General features: G+C 43.1%; 2 protein-coding genes across 10 annotated transcripts in view; one reads left to right on the top strand and one right to left on the bottom strand.

Moving 5' to 3' along the window:
• Timp (Tissue inhibitor of metalloproteases) overlaps positions 1–15,904 on the top strand; it is a 39,074-nt gene extending 23,170 nt beyond the window's left edge. For all 4 annotated transcript variants that reach the window (XM_076422039.1, XM_076422038.1, XM_076422040.1 and 1 more), the window contains 4 exons: positions 10,798–10,924; positions 11,009–11,091; positions 11,193–11,429; positions 12,038–15,904. In XM_076422039.1, coding sequence (XP_076278154.1) covers positions 10,798–10,924; positions 11,009–11,091; positions 11,193–11,429; positions 12,038–12,259 — 669 coding nt within the window. In that variant the 3' untranslated portion in view covers positions 12,260–15,904. The remainder of the gene's footprint in view (positions 1–10,797; positions 10,925–11,008; positions 11,092–11,192; positions 11,430–12,037) is intronic.
• The window catches only part of Syn (synapsin), a 61,869-nt gene that overhangs the window by 39,405 nt on the left and 6,254 nt on the right, over positions 1–16,210 (bottom strand). For all 6 annotated transcript variants that reach the window (XR_013008807.1, XM_076422033.1, XM_076422034.1 and 3 more), the window contains 3 exons: positions 14,943–15,196; positions 14,732–14,867; positions 13,830–13,934 (listed from right to left, as the gene is read on the bottom strand). Coding sequence is in view for 5 of the 6 variants with exons in the window: in XM_076422033.1 (XP_076278148.1) it covers positions 13,830–13,934; positions 14,732–14,867; positions 14,943–15,196 (495 nt within the window). In the remaining variant the exon portion in view is untranslated. The remainder of the gene's footprint in view (positions 1–13,829; positions 13,935–14,731; positions 14,868–14,942; positions 15,197–16,210) is intronic.

The following is a 16,210-nucleotide window of genomic DNA, read 5'->3' on the forward strand; positions in this document are numbered from 1 at the left end:
CAAGACGAAGAAGCGAGGAAAGCTGCAACGGGATCGATCGAAGAATTTATACGCGAAACCTTGAAGGCGATACTCGACTGCAGCTGTCAATATATAATATTTGATATGTACGGCGTATTTCGTTTGCGTAACCGGTTCCAGGATTTACGCACACATCTTATCGACTGATTTCATGCCGCGGAGACTTTTTACTAATCTCGTTTAATGTTTATGCACGTTCCACGAACGGAATCGCATCTTGCAACGAGCCGTTTGAATCCTGTCCGGCGTTCGCGCGGAATACTTTCGCGGTTGCTAATGGGAAAAAAATGTTTCAGAGATCTAGTCTTCCCGCGATCGGATACACACCCCGTAGATCCGTTTCGCAATTACACCACGTTCCGCGTAATGGGAGATGTAAAATACAGAGCGACCCGGCTCCGGGATTCGTTAATAGATTATATCATTAGAACCGCGCGTTTGGAAACCCGTGCACCGTATTTAGCATGACCGTTTATGAAAGGTGCTAATTGCCGGCTACATAAACGACCCGTCAGCCGCATTCCCGTCAAGAATGCGGGAAAATTACATCGCTCCGATTCTCCGACCCCTGTTACAATCATTGCAATTTCACGCTCCGCGAATTAGCATCCGTGCAAGAAAGTGTGAACAGTTGTAAAAATGGTGGTTTAAGTACTGTTTACACAGCGCTGCCAATACGATGTATTAATTGAATGTTTGCCTTGCCTACATGCAAACGAGGGGCATCGGGTTGAAGGTTGTACGCGCGAGAACTCGCAATCTGTACACGTTTGCTTCTGAAACCCTTCTGTCACTGTGGCAGACAACATCTATGTATAATGTTGTAAAATATTTTTCTAGCAGGAAAAATCCTTGAAGCTGAAAACCGAAGTTTGCTTCAAGAATAAATTTCTCAAAAGTGAAGTAGCGATTTCGCCTTGAAACAAAACACATTATACACTCGAACTAATAGTAAATATGTATGCAAAAAGTAAACACAAAACAGTCTGCTGATTTCTTTAAAAAACTCGCAAAGGCGGATGAAGCTTTATAGGATCTTTTGTGGAACTATTTCTGATGAGTGTACAAGAGTTAATAAGATGAATCAGATGGTTTATTAGCGACGTCTGAAGAGTCTCGCACAAGCCTTGACGAAGTGTCGGTGCGCGTTTGTTATTGATGACAGGTTGAAAGAAATGCCCGATAAATCGTATCGGGGATGAGCAGGCGCCAATTCATTCTACGAAATTCGGCCGTGTATTCCGGCCCCGATTAACGTGGAACAGGTAGCTGGGGGTTAATGAATATGCAAACGAGCCCTGACGAAAACGGTACTCTGATGAGATACCACACCGTCGTGACCGCCATTAACAATGGACCGCCGCTCACGGTATCCCCGATTCCTAATAAATTTTTCCACGGCTTCGCACGGTAGCCTAATCTCTCCGCGGGCCTGCTAAAGGGTTGTTATTACCCTTAACGAGATGCGCTTCGTTATGCATTCCGATAGGTTCTCCCATGCAATTTGCCGCCTCGAATATCGACAGCAGCTCAAAATTTACGTTTGAACGGGTCCATCGTTTTGTCGGTAGCGGACAAAGAGCGACGTTAAAAGTCGACGCGACGATTAACACGATAATAAAGTTCTTCGACGAAGCCCCAGGCGTCGGTGGCTCAAACGAACGGGCCCTCAAGAACAATATAAAGAAAAGGTTCAAAGTAGCAGTTTGGACCGGATCAGTTTCGAACCGATTTCACATTGCGGAGATTTCACAATATTTTGCGGACCTATTCCGCACGTTCGATCGATTCGTAGCAGCGACCTTCGCCTTTTCTATTTATTGACGCTGCGAAGTGCGTACCGAGCGTCAAGGTTGGAAGAAGCGGCCGCCCCGGTTCTCGCAGTGCAGATTATTTGTTTCAGCGGCGAAATAAAATAAATCTGGGAATTCTGGGAGCTGGGAGCCCCTTCGATAAACCCGGTGGCGTAACGGGAACTCGAAATAGTTCGCTTTTCCAACGAGTTCCTCGAATTCCTTCCTAAAATTGTTCGGTGCAGAAATTTGCATCAAGCAAATTGTTCTCTTAGCCTCCGAAGCATTTACGTCAATTGAGTTTTCAAAAAAGTACACAGTGTTTGATGGTGCCTTTGAAACGATGATCGTGTTCACTAGTGTATTGCATACTTAACTGATCAGCAGCATTCAATCATGCGATGCTCCTTTAATTTTCGAGATTAGCACCGCGAACGCTCGCTGCACAGCAGATACCAGATTCCACCGTAATCTTACAACTGATAAAGTGCGAGGGCAACGAATTAATTTGTTCTCCTAACATCACGTATCGATCTGTCGGAATAATTAATTTCTTCATTTTACTGATTGATTCGCGGCTAGCTATCTTCGCATCGGCGAGCGTCTTTTAAAATCGGAGATTTATTAATATTCTCGGTGCATATCTCGCCGTCCATCCGACCGGTTGACTCATCCATCAGTAACCGATTAATTTATAGGAATTCGTCAATACGCGGCCGAGAACAACCGAGCACCGATCATCTCCTCCCCGGACAATAAATAACATCCTCGTACAGCTGGTTACAGCATGCCTGCTGTCGTCGCTAATTTTCTTTCGCGCCGCCGCGGCAAGAAAATGTTAATTGAACAGGTTTTGTTCCACGCCCCTTCTACGCACGGGATCGGCTCACGAAACCGGCCGTGGCCGACAATAAAAATCGCGGAGCATTTGGACAGCTCGGAGAATTCATGCTCGACGAATTGCGCAGACTTCTTCGGTTTCGCCTCGCGTTAAGGTTTCTTTGATTATTATCTGGTGTTGCGCGCACTGTGTCACTGTGCCGACGCGAAATTCTCGCCCGTCAAACTGCTGATTTCCAGCTTCGCCATCGCGAAACAGAATACGATACCGATGATAGCTGCAAAGCGATACAGGACCCGGCGAAGCTAAGCTGTCTAATGGTCGCGTAAATCCGCCTACTGTAGATCGTAAACAATTAGAAGAATGTCTGGTGTAACACAGTAGTTTGTCATGGCTTGCAAGTTTCTTGGAAGTTATCATTTCCAATTGTTCGATCGGTTAGGTCATCGTCTTGAAGGATTTTCTTCGTTCGCCCACGCTGATTCGAGAAAGTATATGAACACTTGAAATATTAAAGGAGCGATTTTTATCGATCACAAATTTTTGTTTGAAACAAACATGGAATAGTAATATTTTCGTCTAGGACGAAACACACCACCTTTGTTTTCCTCCAAAAGAATAGCACTTGGCATTTGACTGATTCAAATCCGAATCGAAAACGTTAACTGGTTCACATCCGAATCGAAACGTTTTATGCTCTACAACATAGCTACATTTAGTGTAGAATTTGATCGAACCGTTGCGCCGAAAAATATTACTTGAAATATTATTTCGAAAAAATTGAATTTTCGAGGTATTGTTTGCACTTGACTGCCACGACTCTGTGGACAAAGTTTGTGATAAATGCGAGAATGCGTGTTGGAGAGTTGTAAAACGTTGATTACAAACATACACAGAGTTTAAAGTAGTACAAAATATCTGTACGATTACACGTATCTTCAATTAATCCTCTCGCTTAGAATATGAATTACTCCTTCAGTGCTTCAGCCGATCTATTAGCATTTCCACACACTCACGCTCCATTACTCACGTCATCGTCTCGACTGCCTAACTATGTAAACATTCGAAATGAAATATCCTCTCGAAGCATCGGAGTAAGAGTGCCTCAATCAATGCTGAAACGATCGATCCATAAACCGAGGAATATCCATTTCAGTACTCGTCGGTAAAATTTCTTTGAGGAATATTAATCAGTTCTCCCTGCTGATGACGATTATTTGTACGAGGCAACAAAGATGCTTCTTCAACGAATCTTGAACAATTCGAACAATTGAACAAATCTTGAACAAATAAGCGAGAAAACACAGAGGAGTCTGTAGGTCGGATCGGATTCCGAAAATCCGCGCAGTCGCGCTCTAAATAGCGCAGCCGTGGGATAATTTATCGCGTCGGGCGTAAATATAACGATAGAGACCGTAAGGTACAAGTTGTAATAGCCGGTCAGTGAGTTGTAATGGAACCTGTAAATGAAAGCGCGAGGCGTGGAGAAAGTCGGCGCGGCGCGTAGGTAGAAAAAGATTCAGCTAGACGCATTAGCGGGTCCGCAATCACGGGATAGTGCACTTCGACGACGCGGAATCGCGACGCTCTTTGACAATCCCGTCGGACGTTGCCCCGAATATTTCGGCTTCCATTTGCCGGGTTTGAAAAGCCACCGGCGAATCTCGGTCGAGAGACTTTGAATCGCGCGAAAAGAGAAAGAGACCGACACGGAACCCGCGGGTCTCTCGCACGCTGGCGAACGCTGAAAACATTCGCGTTTTACGGCGACGCTTTATATGCAATACCGTTCCGATCCCCGGGCTTTAATGAAGATATACAAAAGCGATAAACGTTACGACAGGACATGAAATACTCCTTTCGGCGGCACCGTACAATAAATTCGCGCCCGCATTTATGAAGTTACGTAAAGTCACGTGGCGAACGTGATGTTAGTGCGGTCCGATAAGGGAACATGAAGCGGAATCAATCGACTGGTGACTTTGATAAAACGATTATGTAAGGTTTCTCGAACGTGGAGATGATGCGACTTTCCACGAGAGAGATTCCTAGAAGCACTTCGACGATATCGACAATCGAATTGACTGGATTGACTGAATTGATTCTTAATCGGACGGCCCTGGGATTCTTCGGGAAGAAAAATCTCGGGTTAACTTGGACAAAGTGCTGGCAGTTTCATCATTTTTTAACAACATGTGGCTCTATGTTAAACATTAAACATTTTTGTCTCCGTTCTACAATTATTGAATTGGTAATAAATAATTCGATACATAGTATCTTTCGTTATCCTTCTCTATTTGTTCGACTCCAAATGGCTTCATCTCAATCACAGTTGCGTACATTTGCTGTAGTAACTTCGTAATATCCAGCATCGACTATAATCAATTGCTATCATCGTAGTAGCAATACGTGATCGTTTCAAACCATTTTGAAGCCTTCAACGCGAGTGTAAAATGAATTTCATTAGAATGAGCTACATAAAAGCCAAGGGAAAGATGCGTGCTTAAAATAGAAAGTCCTGGATGTAATAAACCGTAATAATTTCGTCGACACTGACCGAATCCGGGAATTTATTAGCACTTTGCCGGGACTGCAAGATTCAGGAGCATTTTTCTGACGACTTCGCGGATAAAATTGCCTCGTTAGAATATTGAGCGGCAATTTCGAGGAGTGATTACAATTGTTATTTATTTGTTCTCGGGGATCGAACAAATTCCTGGCGCCATTATCATAAGGAGGGACGATAAATCGTCATTTGCGGGACCTCGGAGCGTTGAATTATCGTAAGGTCTTATACATTCGTGCTGATGGTAGGCGCGAGAAAAGTGCGGGAGAGTTATAATATCGCACTTATATGTGCGCCCGTGTTGGATTACCATAAGTATGAGGTGTAACGCGGCTACATGGCCCGGTACTCGTTCACATTTACCAGCGCTCTCTCTCTCTCTCTCTCGCCCCTCGTGCACGATCTTATTCGGAGTTTAAGGTTAATTGGCATAGCCTTGCACACTTATTTACGTCCGCGCAATCACAAATCTCCGTTTCAGACAGGAATTATCGATCGTAAATTACTCTGTACATTGTACCGACGCGCGAGCTCGCGGTTGCTCATTTCGCAAACACGGGACGATAATGGGGCCCTTATTCGACAGTAATAAAAACGGAGACATTTTTACGTTCGTTCGGCTGCGTAGAGACCGAAGCTGGAAGAAAGTTCCGGCACGAGGAACCGTGCGGACAAATCGCTTCATTTTCTGCGCTGGAAAGCCGTCAGCTCCTTTTTTTGCGGAATCGCGCCACCGGTGTAAAGTCGACAATTCAGTTAACAATGACCGTGGAAAAAGCGAATGAAAAAATCGTTGCATCATTCAGAGAGCCATTGGTGTACAAGTATGTACCGATAAAATGTTTTCTATCATGAGAATAGTCCTCGTATCATTGAATATGTTCGAATTACGGGCCATAAATGCTCGTTCCATTGTTATGCACTGTTTTCAAGGTCGAGATTATTTCAAGCATGTAATGGCCAGTGCAATTTTTCCTTCATTTTCTATATCAGCCGAAGGTCGGCTGATATCGCACCTGACCCACAGCATATCATCAGGTGTGAGGAGTTGAAGTGGGCCACAAGGAAATCGAATCCGCTTAATGTGTCATGCAATATTCGCCCGGCACTAGGTCGCAACGTGCATTAAATACATCGAGGTGCGCACCTCGGGAGATTATGCGAACGATCACGGGGGCACGGCGGCGTCAGGTAGACCGCTGTCGCGTCGTAACTCAATTTTGTGGCGAAGTAAATCCTGTCGCTTGTGACGAATCGACGTGGAAACGTGCGACACAGAGAGAGGGAGAGACGATAAGAAGAAAAGAGAGGAAAGAAGTCGCCGGGATGCGTCACGAGGCGTGAACCGCTCTGTTCACGGGCCATCGGTGTGTTTATTGTCGCCAGCGGAAATAAAAGTAATGCGAGAGTACGTGCTGGCTGCCTATGACATCAGCCGGCCAATCAATCCGTTTTGCATGATGATGCATGAAGTGCAGCGGATGAATACCATGTGAGAATATCGCCGGCCGATCGGCGTGGGTGCGGGCGCCGCGAATTTGCCCCGCAGAAATTCTGTCGCGTAATTATTCAGCGCAGTTTCGCGCGCGCTCCGCGGCGGAATTATTTGGCCATTTTTGTGACACGGTAAATAAGAAAAAAATGTGATCAATAATACCTATTGAAGTTGACCTTTCTTTAAAGCTTTGGTATACGAAGACCCGAAAAAAGAAAGGTATTTTGCTGGAGGCTGTTAAATTCACGTTTTCCACCTCGCAGTAGTATTTTCACGGGAGGATATATTTAGATGTCTGCGGCGAAGGTTCTTCGATTATTTAATCTTGTTTGTAAACAAGTCTCGCAAGGTGTCGAGAAGATCAAGAAAAACTACGCGTGTCGTTCCAAGGTTAAGTCGACCACCTACACTTCGCACTGCATGCGAAGATGTTTTTCTTGGTTTCAAGGCGTCTGACACGCCTACAAATTTTCCTGCCATCAAACATTTCCAGGAACGCTAATAACAGTGTTCAATAGCAAGTCTATTGTGAAGAATGGCACCGTCTGTGCAGCTGAACTTGCGACATTCGAACACCTCGTACCATTCGGTCTCCAATTACTCTGGCAATATATCCAATTCCGGAGTGGTACTAGTTTCAACATAAATAACAAAATTATAAATTATAGCGCGGCCGTGTAGAAACGATAGTTCGCCGCATCGGTCTCTAACCAGTCGGTTTTATGGGCCCGAAGAGTTCCAATTCAGTTGAATTGCCTGTATTATTAACACTCAACCTACCAAACGCTGCGAGTGCACTGCCGAGCGCAGTGCACTGTCGAATAAATTTTCCGAAACGACCGCGGAACGAATGTTTATCGTCAGTCGCGGGACGGAGCTCAACGAGGACGAATAAATTCGACGGGATCGCGAATTAAACGATGATCACCGGGTGCACCTAGAAATCCGCCCATCCCCCGCAGACGCGTAAACTGCATTTACAAAGTGCGTTCGCGTGCATGCCTCTGACACCGCGCCGTTACGCTCCAAACTCTTCGGGCGTGATGCATTGTCATTGACACGCAGCCACACGTTGTCATGCCTGCTCAAACATCCCAATGACACGCTGCACGAGCGTTTAATGCATGCCGAATGGCGAATCAGTTTTCGCGAGCAACGCATTCCGCCGGTGTAGTGAAATCCTTCGGAGACGCGGGGAAACAGTGTCGGAAAATTGTGGAAATGCAATTCTACTTCGAATTTACAGATAGGATAATGTTTTGAAACTCGAGGCTTTCAGAGAATTTAAATAATTATTGTGTAAGGGGCGGTGTCGAACGAGTTAGTAATATACTTCGATCAGTAAAAATACATTCACCTTGGAAGGGGCTGAATTAACATACTTTCCATCTACATTGTGTTCTATTTTGAACAATTTGTATTTATAGTATCCAAAGAGAAGAAGAGCTGTATTACTTTCACTGCGAACAAGTGGCAATTTAATATTATTGCTCGGTAATTTCGAATATTACCTGCCCCACGTATTTATAGCTCTGCAGTCTACGAATAGAACCTGCGTTCTAATTTATAATTGAATCTGCCCCCTCACCTTCATAACTAATCTAGATCTTTACGCCTAATTATATCCGACTACGATCTTTGCTCTGACATCAGACAAGAAAAGGGGTGCATACTATTTTCAAAACAAGCGAGTCACTTTTCATTATGAATGAAATTGTCTTGATCCGCGGAGAGTAGTCTCTAAAAATATCTTCACGCTAGAACTAGCGAACTCTAAATACGAATCTTTATTCTAAATATATAATGTTCGATAGGAATTTAAAAGTTTATTAAAAAATTTCTCATGGTTTCTATAGTGTCTATAATTGTAAATGAAAAACTCCGGATCGAGTAATTTTGACTCGTCAGCTAGTGCTAATGTTAATCGAGTTTAAACAGCTTGCGCTAAAGTTAAATGAGAGGAACAATAGCAGTGTTTAAGAGATCGTTTATCCGCGCAGTCCCAGATCTAGCCAGCTCGAATTCCGCGACTGTCGAAGGTTCCGTTAGAATTGCCTAGATCTGCTGGTCTGTGCTGGTCTATTCTCGCAGCCGAAGAAAACGCATCGTCAATGCCATCTTTTAGGCGGATCGCATCGTTTCTGGACCGTGTTCGACTTTGTGTTACCGTTTTATATCTATATTTAGATCCGGTCCATCTTAGCTTGATAAACTAGGTCGGATTACTCCGCTTCCGCAATTCCTGTTATCGTGCATACCTAAAATTCTCTTTCAAAGGAACGCGAACTCGGCGATTTTGATGAAATTTACCGTGAGAGGCATTTATCGAATTATGATTGGCATTTATAAACATCGAAACACCTTTTTTAATAAATTGAAAAGCATAATTCTTAATTTAAAAAACGATTAATCATCTGTTTCGGAAAATATTAAATACAGTCTTAAATTTCTCAATGAATTATAAATGTTTCCTCTTTTCGCTACCTATTCATTACGCTCGGTAAACAGCAAACTGTGAATAAACCCGAAGATGTTCTCCACCGCGTTCCCTCAAAGCGAAACCAGTTAGTATCTTTCACTAGATGAGTAAATTGGTCTTATAGACGCTCGTTACAGTAGCGAGGCTTTCAAACGTTGAGTGTAGTTCATCATATCACCGAAAGTGGTACTCGCTGGCAACTAGCTAAAACGGTAATTAGTCTGCGAAACTTTATGCAAATCCACACTGAAGACAAGCTCAAGGAAACAAAAACCGCAGGGAAATTTAACGTCCTCTGCTGGGACTATCTTAGCGATTATATTATAACATGTAATTTAGCCACGAGGAAGATAGTAGTGTCGTTAACTTCACAATGTGCAAGTTTGTTAATTTATAAATTGGTTCTTCACCGTGGCAAAAATTTAAAAAGATTCGAGAATATCGATACATTCTATTGGCTTTGCATCTCTGATCCAGTAGCTTGTTCGACGACATGAGAACAGCATGTGTTAAGATATTTTCAATTCCGTTTTTAAGATTTCCATAAAGCAAGTGTGTAATTTAATACAGTATCTTGATACAGAATTACAATCCGATTTCACAGAAATTCTAAAGTTTTTGTTTATTACATTGTAAAATCTTTTTCAGACGCAGTTTTTCTACTTTCTTGAAAAGGATCCACACATGGATTGAAACGTTGAAAGTTTAAGTTGCAAAATTTGCTTTTTCGTAATTAGTTGATCGAACCGTTGCGCCGAGACCACTAACATATTATTCATTTAACAACCATACGATCGATAATTCGAACAATATTTATCGATACATTAGTTACAAAAATATTAAACAGGGAAATAAGTTGCTACTTAATCCCACAATTTTCCATTTTCATAGATTTATCGCGTAGAATAAACGTAGTTATACAGTGAACACAGTATGCCGTCCCTTCCAGCAAATTGATGACAGTAGGGTGCCTTTTACGAGCACGTACACATAGTGCAGGATGAAATACCTAATCGTCGTGCTGATATCAACTAGCCGGAGCTTTCATGCGTACAAGTTTTGTTTATTCACGTCGCTGTTAACGGGTGTTTATCGATCGTTTCTAGGAATTCGCACGTAAATTCGAATCTGCTCCGCATCGGCGCGCGAAGGATCGAATAAATTTGCATTAACGAGGACCGTAGGTGGGCACAGCCGAGATACCAGATTTAGATGGGCCAATGACAAATTGAAATTAGTTGTTTAAGGGATTGCCTGATTCATTGGCTGCGTTCGTCGGCGAGGAATTCGCGACGAAAAGAAAAAAAAAGTATAGCGGAACACGCATTCTCGGCTTAACGAGCTTGTTCCGCGTTCGTTAAATAGAGTTATACATTTCCTAGCATCCGACAAGTGACGGCCGGGTTTGAATCATTCGGACACGCATAATCGGATTTCGAAGACGAATGGGTCCCGACTGGCCCGGGGATCGTTTTGTCGAATCGCCAGTCGTTAGATCCCGTCGCGATTCTCGCGCGTCTTCGTTATTATTGCCAATGTAAATGATTATTGTCAGTATCGGTCTGTCTGTTCTCTGACAATTCGATTTCTTTCTGTTCACAGATGTGGCGGTTAACATTTTGGACGTACTACCTGCTGATCGCGTTATCGCTAGCCCCAGTGCAGAGAGTCTTGGCCTGCTCATGCATGAGATCTCATCCTCAGTCTTTATATTGCAAATCAGACTATGGTGCGTATTATGTCAATTTTAGAAATAGCAGTTTCGTAGACGAGCCCACAGAAATGTCTAAATTTCAAAATGCTATTTTTCCAGTCGCCGTGGTGAGAGTGAGGAACATGGAGGAGAGGAATGACGTACAGTTGGCCTACCATGTGAAAGTGAATAAAGTCTTCAAGGTTCGTAAGTCTAAGTAACTGTTCGATTATTACGAGCGATGTTATTCGACACTGATTTTATGTCCCGGTTCGAGTCCTAATACCAGAACACGCTTTCTTAGGATCGGACCAGCGTGAATCCTGTGAATTTCCCGAGGCGAGAGATCTTATGGACCATGGTCACAGACTCCATGTGCGGTGTCGTTCTGAATGTCGGGGAAACCTACGTGATAAGCGGAATGATCGGACAAGGAGGAATACATCTATCATTATGCGGCTTGCATATGCGGTGGTCTGAAGTGCCGCCCAGGCAACGGAAAGGCTTCAGAGGCCTCTTTCACCGTGGCTGTGCTTGCGACGTATGTGAAATGCTACGACACCACTTTCTCGAATTCAAACTTGACGCCACTCCTGACATTATCGTGCAGGCATTCCTGCAAATTCGCGTTTCCAAAAGCTGTTCTATAACAAGTTACCAAAGTCATTTTATAGAAATCAAAATTTCATAAGTTTTTGTAAAGTTTTATGAGATTCATCAAAAAATGTGTAGAAAGTGCAGGCGTGATCAACTTTCCCAAAAATTATGAATTCCATCGTTGCTTATAGTCGTATGACTCAGCTAAACGTTTCCATTCGTCCGACCTATAAAAATATTCGGAAACACAGTTGCCGCCTACATTGTCTGCCTTGACAAACGTGGCCATTTTCGACCACGCACGAAACCTAAATTTCAGAATAAAATGAATTGCGTAGACGTGAAATACGGGGGCGCTTCCTACTTCTAAGGGTGCGCGCACAGTGGACCCGTTTTCGTCCGACTTGGCCGATGTTCGACGCATTTGTCTCTTTTTTCAAGCGTGCGAGAAAGAGACACAACGTCGGACGTCGCCCACTGTGCGCGCACCCTTAACAGTAAAAATGAGAATTTTTCTGCGGATGAAACTCTGACGATTTATTGTGTGTTTAGATTCACTATACACCTTGGTGGAGGAAGGGTGAGCATCTGGAACACGGCGGAAGGAAACGATGCTTATGGGAAAGCGAGCCAGGTCCTCTCCATTGCCAAGAAACATACGGCATCTGCTTGGCCTCGCCAGGTGGATGCTCCTGGGCTCCGTCAGTACGTTACAACGTCTGCATCAAGGAGCACCAGCAGAAACGCGAGCAGCAGAGGCTGTTGGAACCTTAATAAAGCCCCGGCGTGCTCGCACGACAACGCGCTTGGTTGTACAGATAGAACGGACACCGATCACGCTGGCGGAAAACGAGAAACATGTACGCTCCCGAGAATGATGAACACCCTTCGAAGAACCTGCTGTCAAGTGGATTGGATGTATTTATTTATTCCAGACGTAGCGTTAGATCGTCGACCATTCGCGTTTATTCATCCCCCGTGCCGCGTCACGTTCTATTTATTCTCGCGTTTTACCAAAAGTATTAATTGGAAGGTTGTGTCAGCGAGTACAAAAGCCGGTCGCCGATTGGCACGCGGCCGCATCGAATCATCGTAATCATTGCACGCTGGCCGCTGAAACTGCACTGTCGTTGAACAATGTGAATTTGTCCCTGTTATAAAAGTGAAATGAAAATATTCAAACATTCTTTTTCCACTTCCACGTTTTCGAGCTGTAATTTTGTAACTTCCGCTTTTAACGACCATCGGGTACCGCAAGAGAACGAACGTTCGTCTAGGAAAAGCAAACTTTCATCGGCAGTGTACGCGACGCATTTGCTGGCAAACTATGGCTTGCAGCGACACGATAAATTTCCCAAATGTTCCGAGGCACAACGGCGTTGTCGACGCGATCTTTTTGCCATTCGGTCGTTCGATGCACTCGATCCGCTTTTAACGTTTGAATAATTGAGGAGGGGAGGGGCCGGTATTCGATACACTCGAGGAGAATTATTAGTCGGAGGAGAATTATTCATGAAGGAAGAGAGCCTCGCCTGCGAATCTCTGAATCTCCCGTTGGAACCGACGCCGTCGGCCTCGTTACGTTTAATCAAACAATTTGGCCAGGACGATCCGCAATCGAAATCGACCGAACCCGCGTTAAAGTTGAAGGAAAGAGTAAAGCGAAGCGTACTCTACATCGATTGGCTATACTTTAGTTGTACATATAGGCTATTAATGTATATTATGCATTTTTAAATTATTCTTATTGTTTCTTTCGTTCCCGCGCACCCTGGCACGTGTGTGTGTATGTGTAGAAGAAATTACTGAAACCTATTTAATAATTCTTGGTATAGATTATAGCACGGAACTCTGAATACAGAAGCGATCGTAATGAAAAGTTCGTCTCGAAATTAAACGATTAGGCGTCGCAAAGTGGTGAGCGATTTTTCGTTTCTTTGCATCGCGGCAAAAATAAATTCATTGTCATTTGTACGAGAGATGCGTCGTCTGATTATTCGGAGAACGTGCGCCGGGCGTCGTGCTAGAAGCGTAATCGATTAAGTTCTCTATTTGTAAACGGTGTCTGAGGCGTGATCAATCGTGATGATATCATCGCGATGATGCGAGGAACAGAGCCCTGTACAGGGGTGAAAATTTAGTACAAAATGCTAAACGAGCGATACGAGGGGAGTTAGTCGGCATTTCCTAACACGAGAAACGTATGTACGTTAAGTCAAGATATATTCTAGTTTAGTTCTTCCATTTGATAACTTTTGTAAGTATTATGTATTACTTAAACGAGGAGAAATAAAGGGAGAAAATGTAACGTCGACCGTTCTGTCGGATAATGTCTCTGACTCACCATTTCACGATGATTCGGGTAGAATGTCTGCTCGATTAGGGGGAAGTTGTCTTTCCCCAAACGACGCTGAAGTCCCAGCAGGTACGCGAACACCCACGGCTTATCCTGCGAGGGGAACGTTGATTAATAGCGTCGCATTTAAATCTTTCATTTGTTTCAACCGGTGGCGTCATACGACCGTTCGTTTGGAATGCTTCCGAGAGAATGACTAACGAACACCGGAAAAGATATGCATCACAGGATCGATGAAATGAAATATTTAATGGTGAGGAAAATATAGATACAGGGACCAATATTGGATTGAAAAATCTATTCAACTAGTAGACGGAAATATACAAATAGTATTAACCCTGCTGTGATCTCCAATGGAATTATTCAAAATAACATTACGAAAAGTAGAGACATTTGTTAGCAACAATACTTTTCTCTAGCCAGGAAACTACCTCTGAAAAAAATGAGGGTGCAATGTAAGCATCCCATTTTTAGGAATATGACTTTTGTAATCATTGTTATAGGAAAAGGCATTAGGCATGTTATCCCAATGCATCTAGCAGATGGTGCACGATATTTTTCTATTTGCGACCCATGACTTTTTCTAATCCACAATCGGTTCCATTGATTCCTCGCGTCGTATGTAATCATTAGACTGCGGATCTTTATGTAAAATAAAAAATTTTTGCATCGATTGCACGACACAGGAGGCAAATAAAGATTGTGATCTTCTTTTAATTAGCCTATTAAGCTGAAATACATACATTGATGCCCTTACATATTTTTAACATGTCCGCAGCTTTAAATTGCATGTATCCATTCTTGTCATGAATGCATAAAATCCGCAGTCTAGTAATCATTATTTATTTTTCCTACGCTTGCCACCACGTTCACAAATAACGAATATTCACCTGGAAGTTGTAAATTGCAGTAAGATTGTTAATACTCGGGACACCTCCGTACATTAGACCGAGAAGAAGGTTCTTGTAGTCTTCTCCTGCGTCCTTTAAGTTCTGTCGTATCAGGACGAAATCTGGTTTGAAGGATCTACGAACAAATTCAGTCGTTTAGCCAACGTGTACATTGCTGTAGAAAGTAGACAAACAGAAAGTGTTAGGTTACCGGATGACTTTGGTCCCGTTACGATAAACGGCCATAGACACCACGGTGCCAGCCTCGCTCGCTGTCAACGACAATTCCCGAAATTCCGCTTGCTCCACACGGATCTCAAAATCGCCGTGGAGTCTACGGCCCCGGAAGTACTTGCTCCAGTCGGTGTTCTGATCATCGATCACAAGGAGTGTGAAACACCGATCTTTGTTGAATGACGGGCCCCTCGTCGCTCCGGACACTGCTGCTCCAAGAATGGACGCGCCCTAAACATGACAAAAGAAGGGATTTAGAATAAGTACGCCCACCAATATTTTATTAGGTGAAGCTACGACAACCAATTTTCTGGACAGGAGCAGTTTTCTTGCAAAAAAATACCTTCTTAAGTGCTATTCACTTAAAGATCTAGTATCAAATATAATTCTTTTTGGTAGCAATACTAATCTCGCACCGTTACTTTCTAACAGTACAGTAAAGCACTCGCTTTTATTCGAAAGTTTCATTAATATCTCTGAACTTCTTGAAGGTATCTCGACAAATGAAAGGCATCCCATATACTCCAGCAACTACAGATCTTTAGTTAACATCCCACTGTGTGACCTTGAATTAGATAAATCTATAAAGAACTCAGCCAACCCTAATGCTGTCTTAAAGCACTTTGTTGAGTCGGCGCCTCCACAAACGATTGAGATTTACACAGATGGCAGTAAAATAGAAAATGCACAGTCAGTGGGGGCAGCTTATTACTGCCCACAACTAGATATGAGCAAAAAAATTAGCCTACATAGACAAGCGTTCATATTTATAGCAGAGTGTTTTGCGATTAATCAAGCTTTAGATGTGGTCAGCTCGCACACTGATTCAAACTTTCTCGTTCTCACAGATTCGCAAAGTGTAGTCAAAGCTTTACAAAAACCTTTGTTCAATTCCCAATGTAACAAACTGCTCATAGAAATTAAGGACAAATATTGTAATTTTATATCCTGCAGTAGTAATACAAAATTTGTCAAATTTATCTGGATCCCAGCGCACATTGGCTTAGTAGGAAATGAAAAGGCTGACTCGTTAGCCAAAGAAGCTACAAAATCAGGAACCGTATCAAACGTTAAAATACCGTTTACCGATTTTTTTAGCGATTTCAAATATCAAATGAGAATGTCATCGAACGATAAAATCAAGACTGAAGCCTTGCACAAAGGTATATATTTTTTTCAACATTTCTTTAGCGATTCAAGAGTACAATGTAACACCAATACTTAATCTTCTTTATTTTTCATTAT

This window comes from Lasioglossum baleicum, chromosome 4 (assembly GCF_051020765.1).
Source record: "Lasioglossum baleicum chromosome 4, iyLasBale1, whole genome shotgun sequence".
Lineage (NCBI taxonomy): Eukaryota > Metazoa > Arthropoda > Insecta > Hymenoptera > Halictidae > Lasioglossum > Lasioglossum baleicum.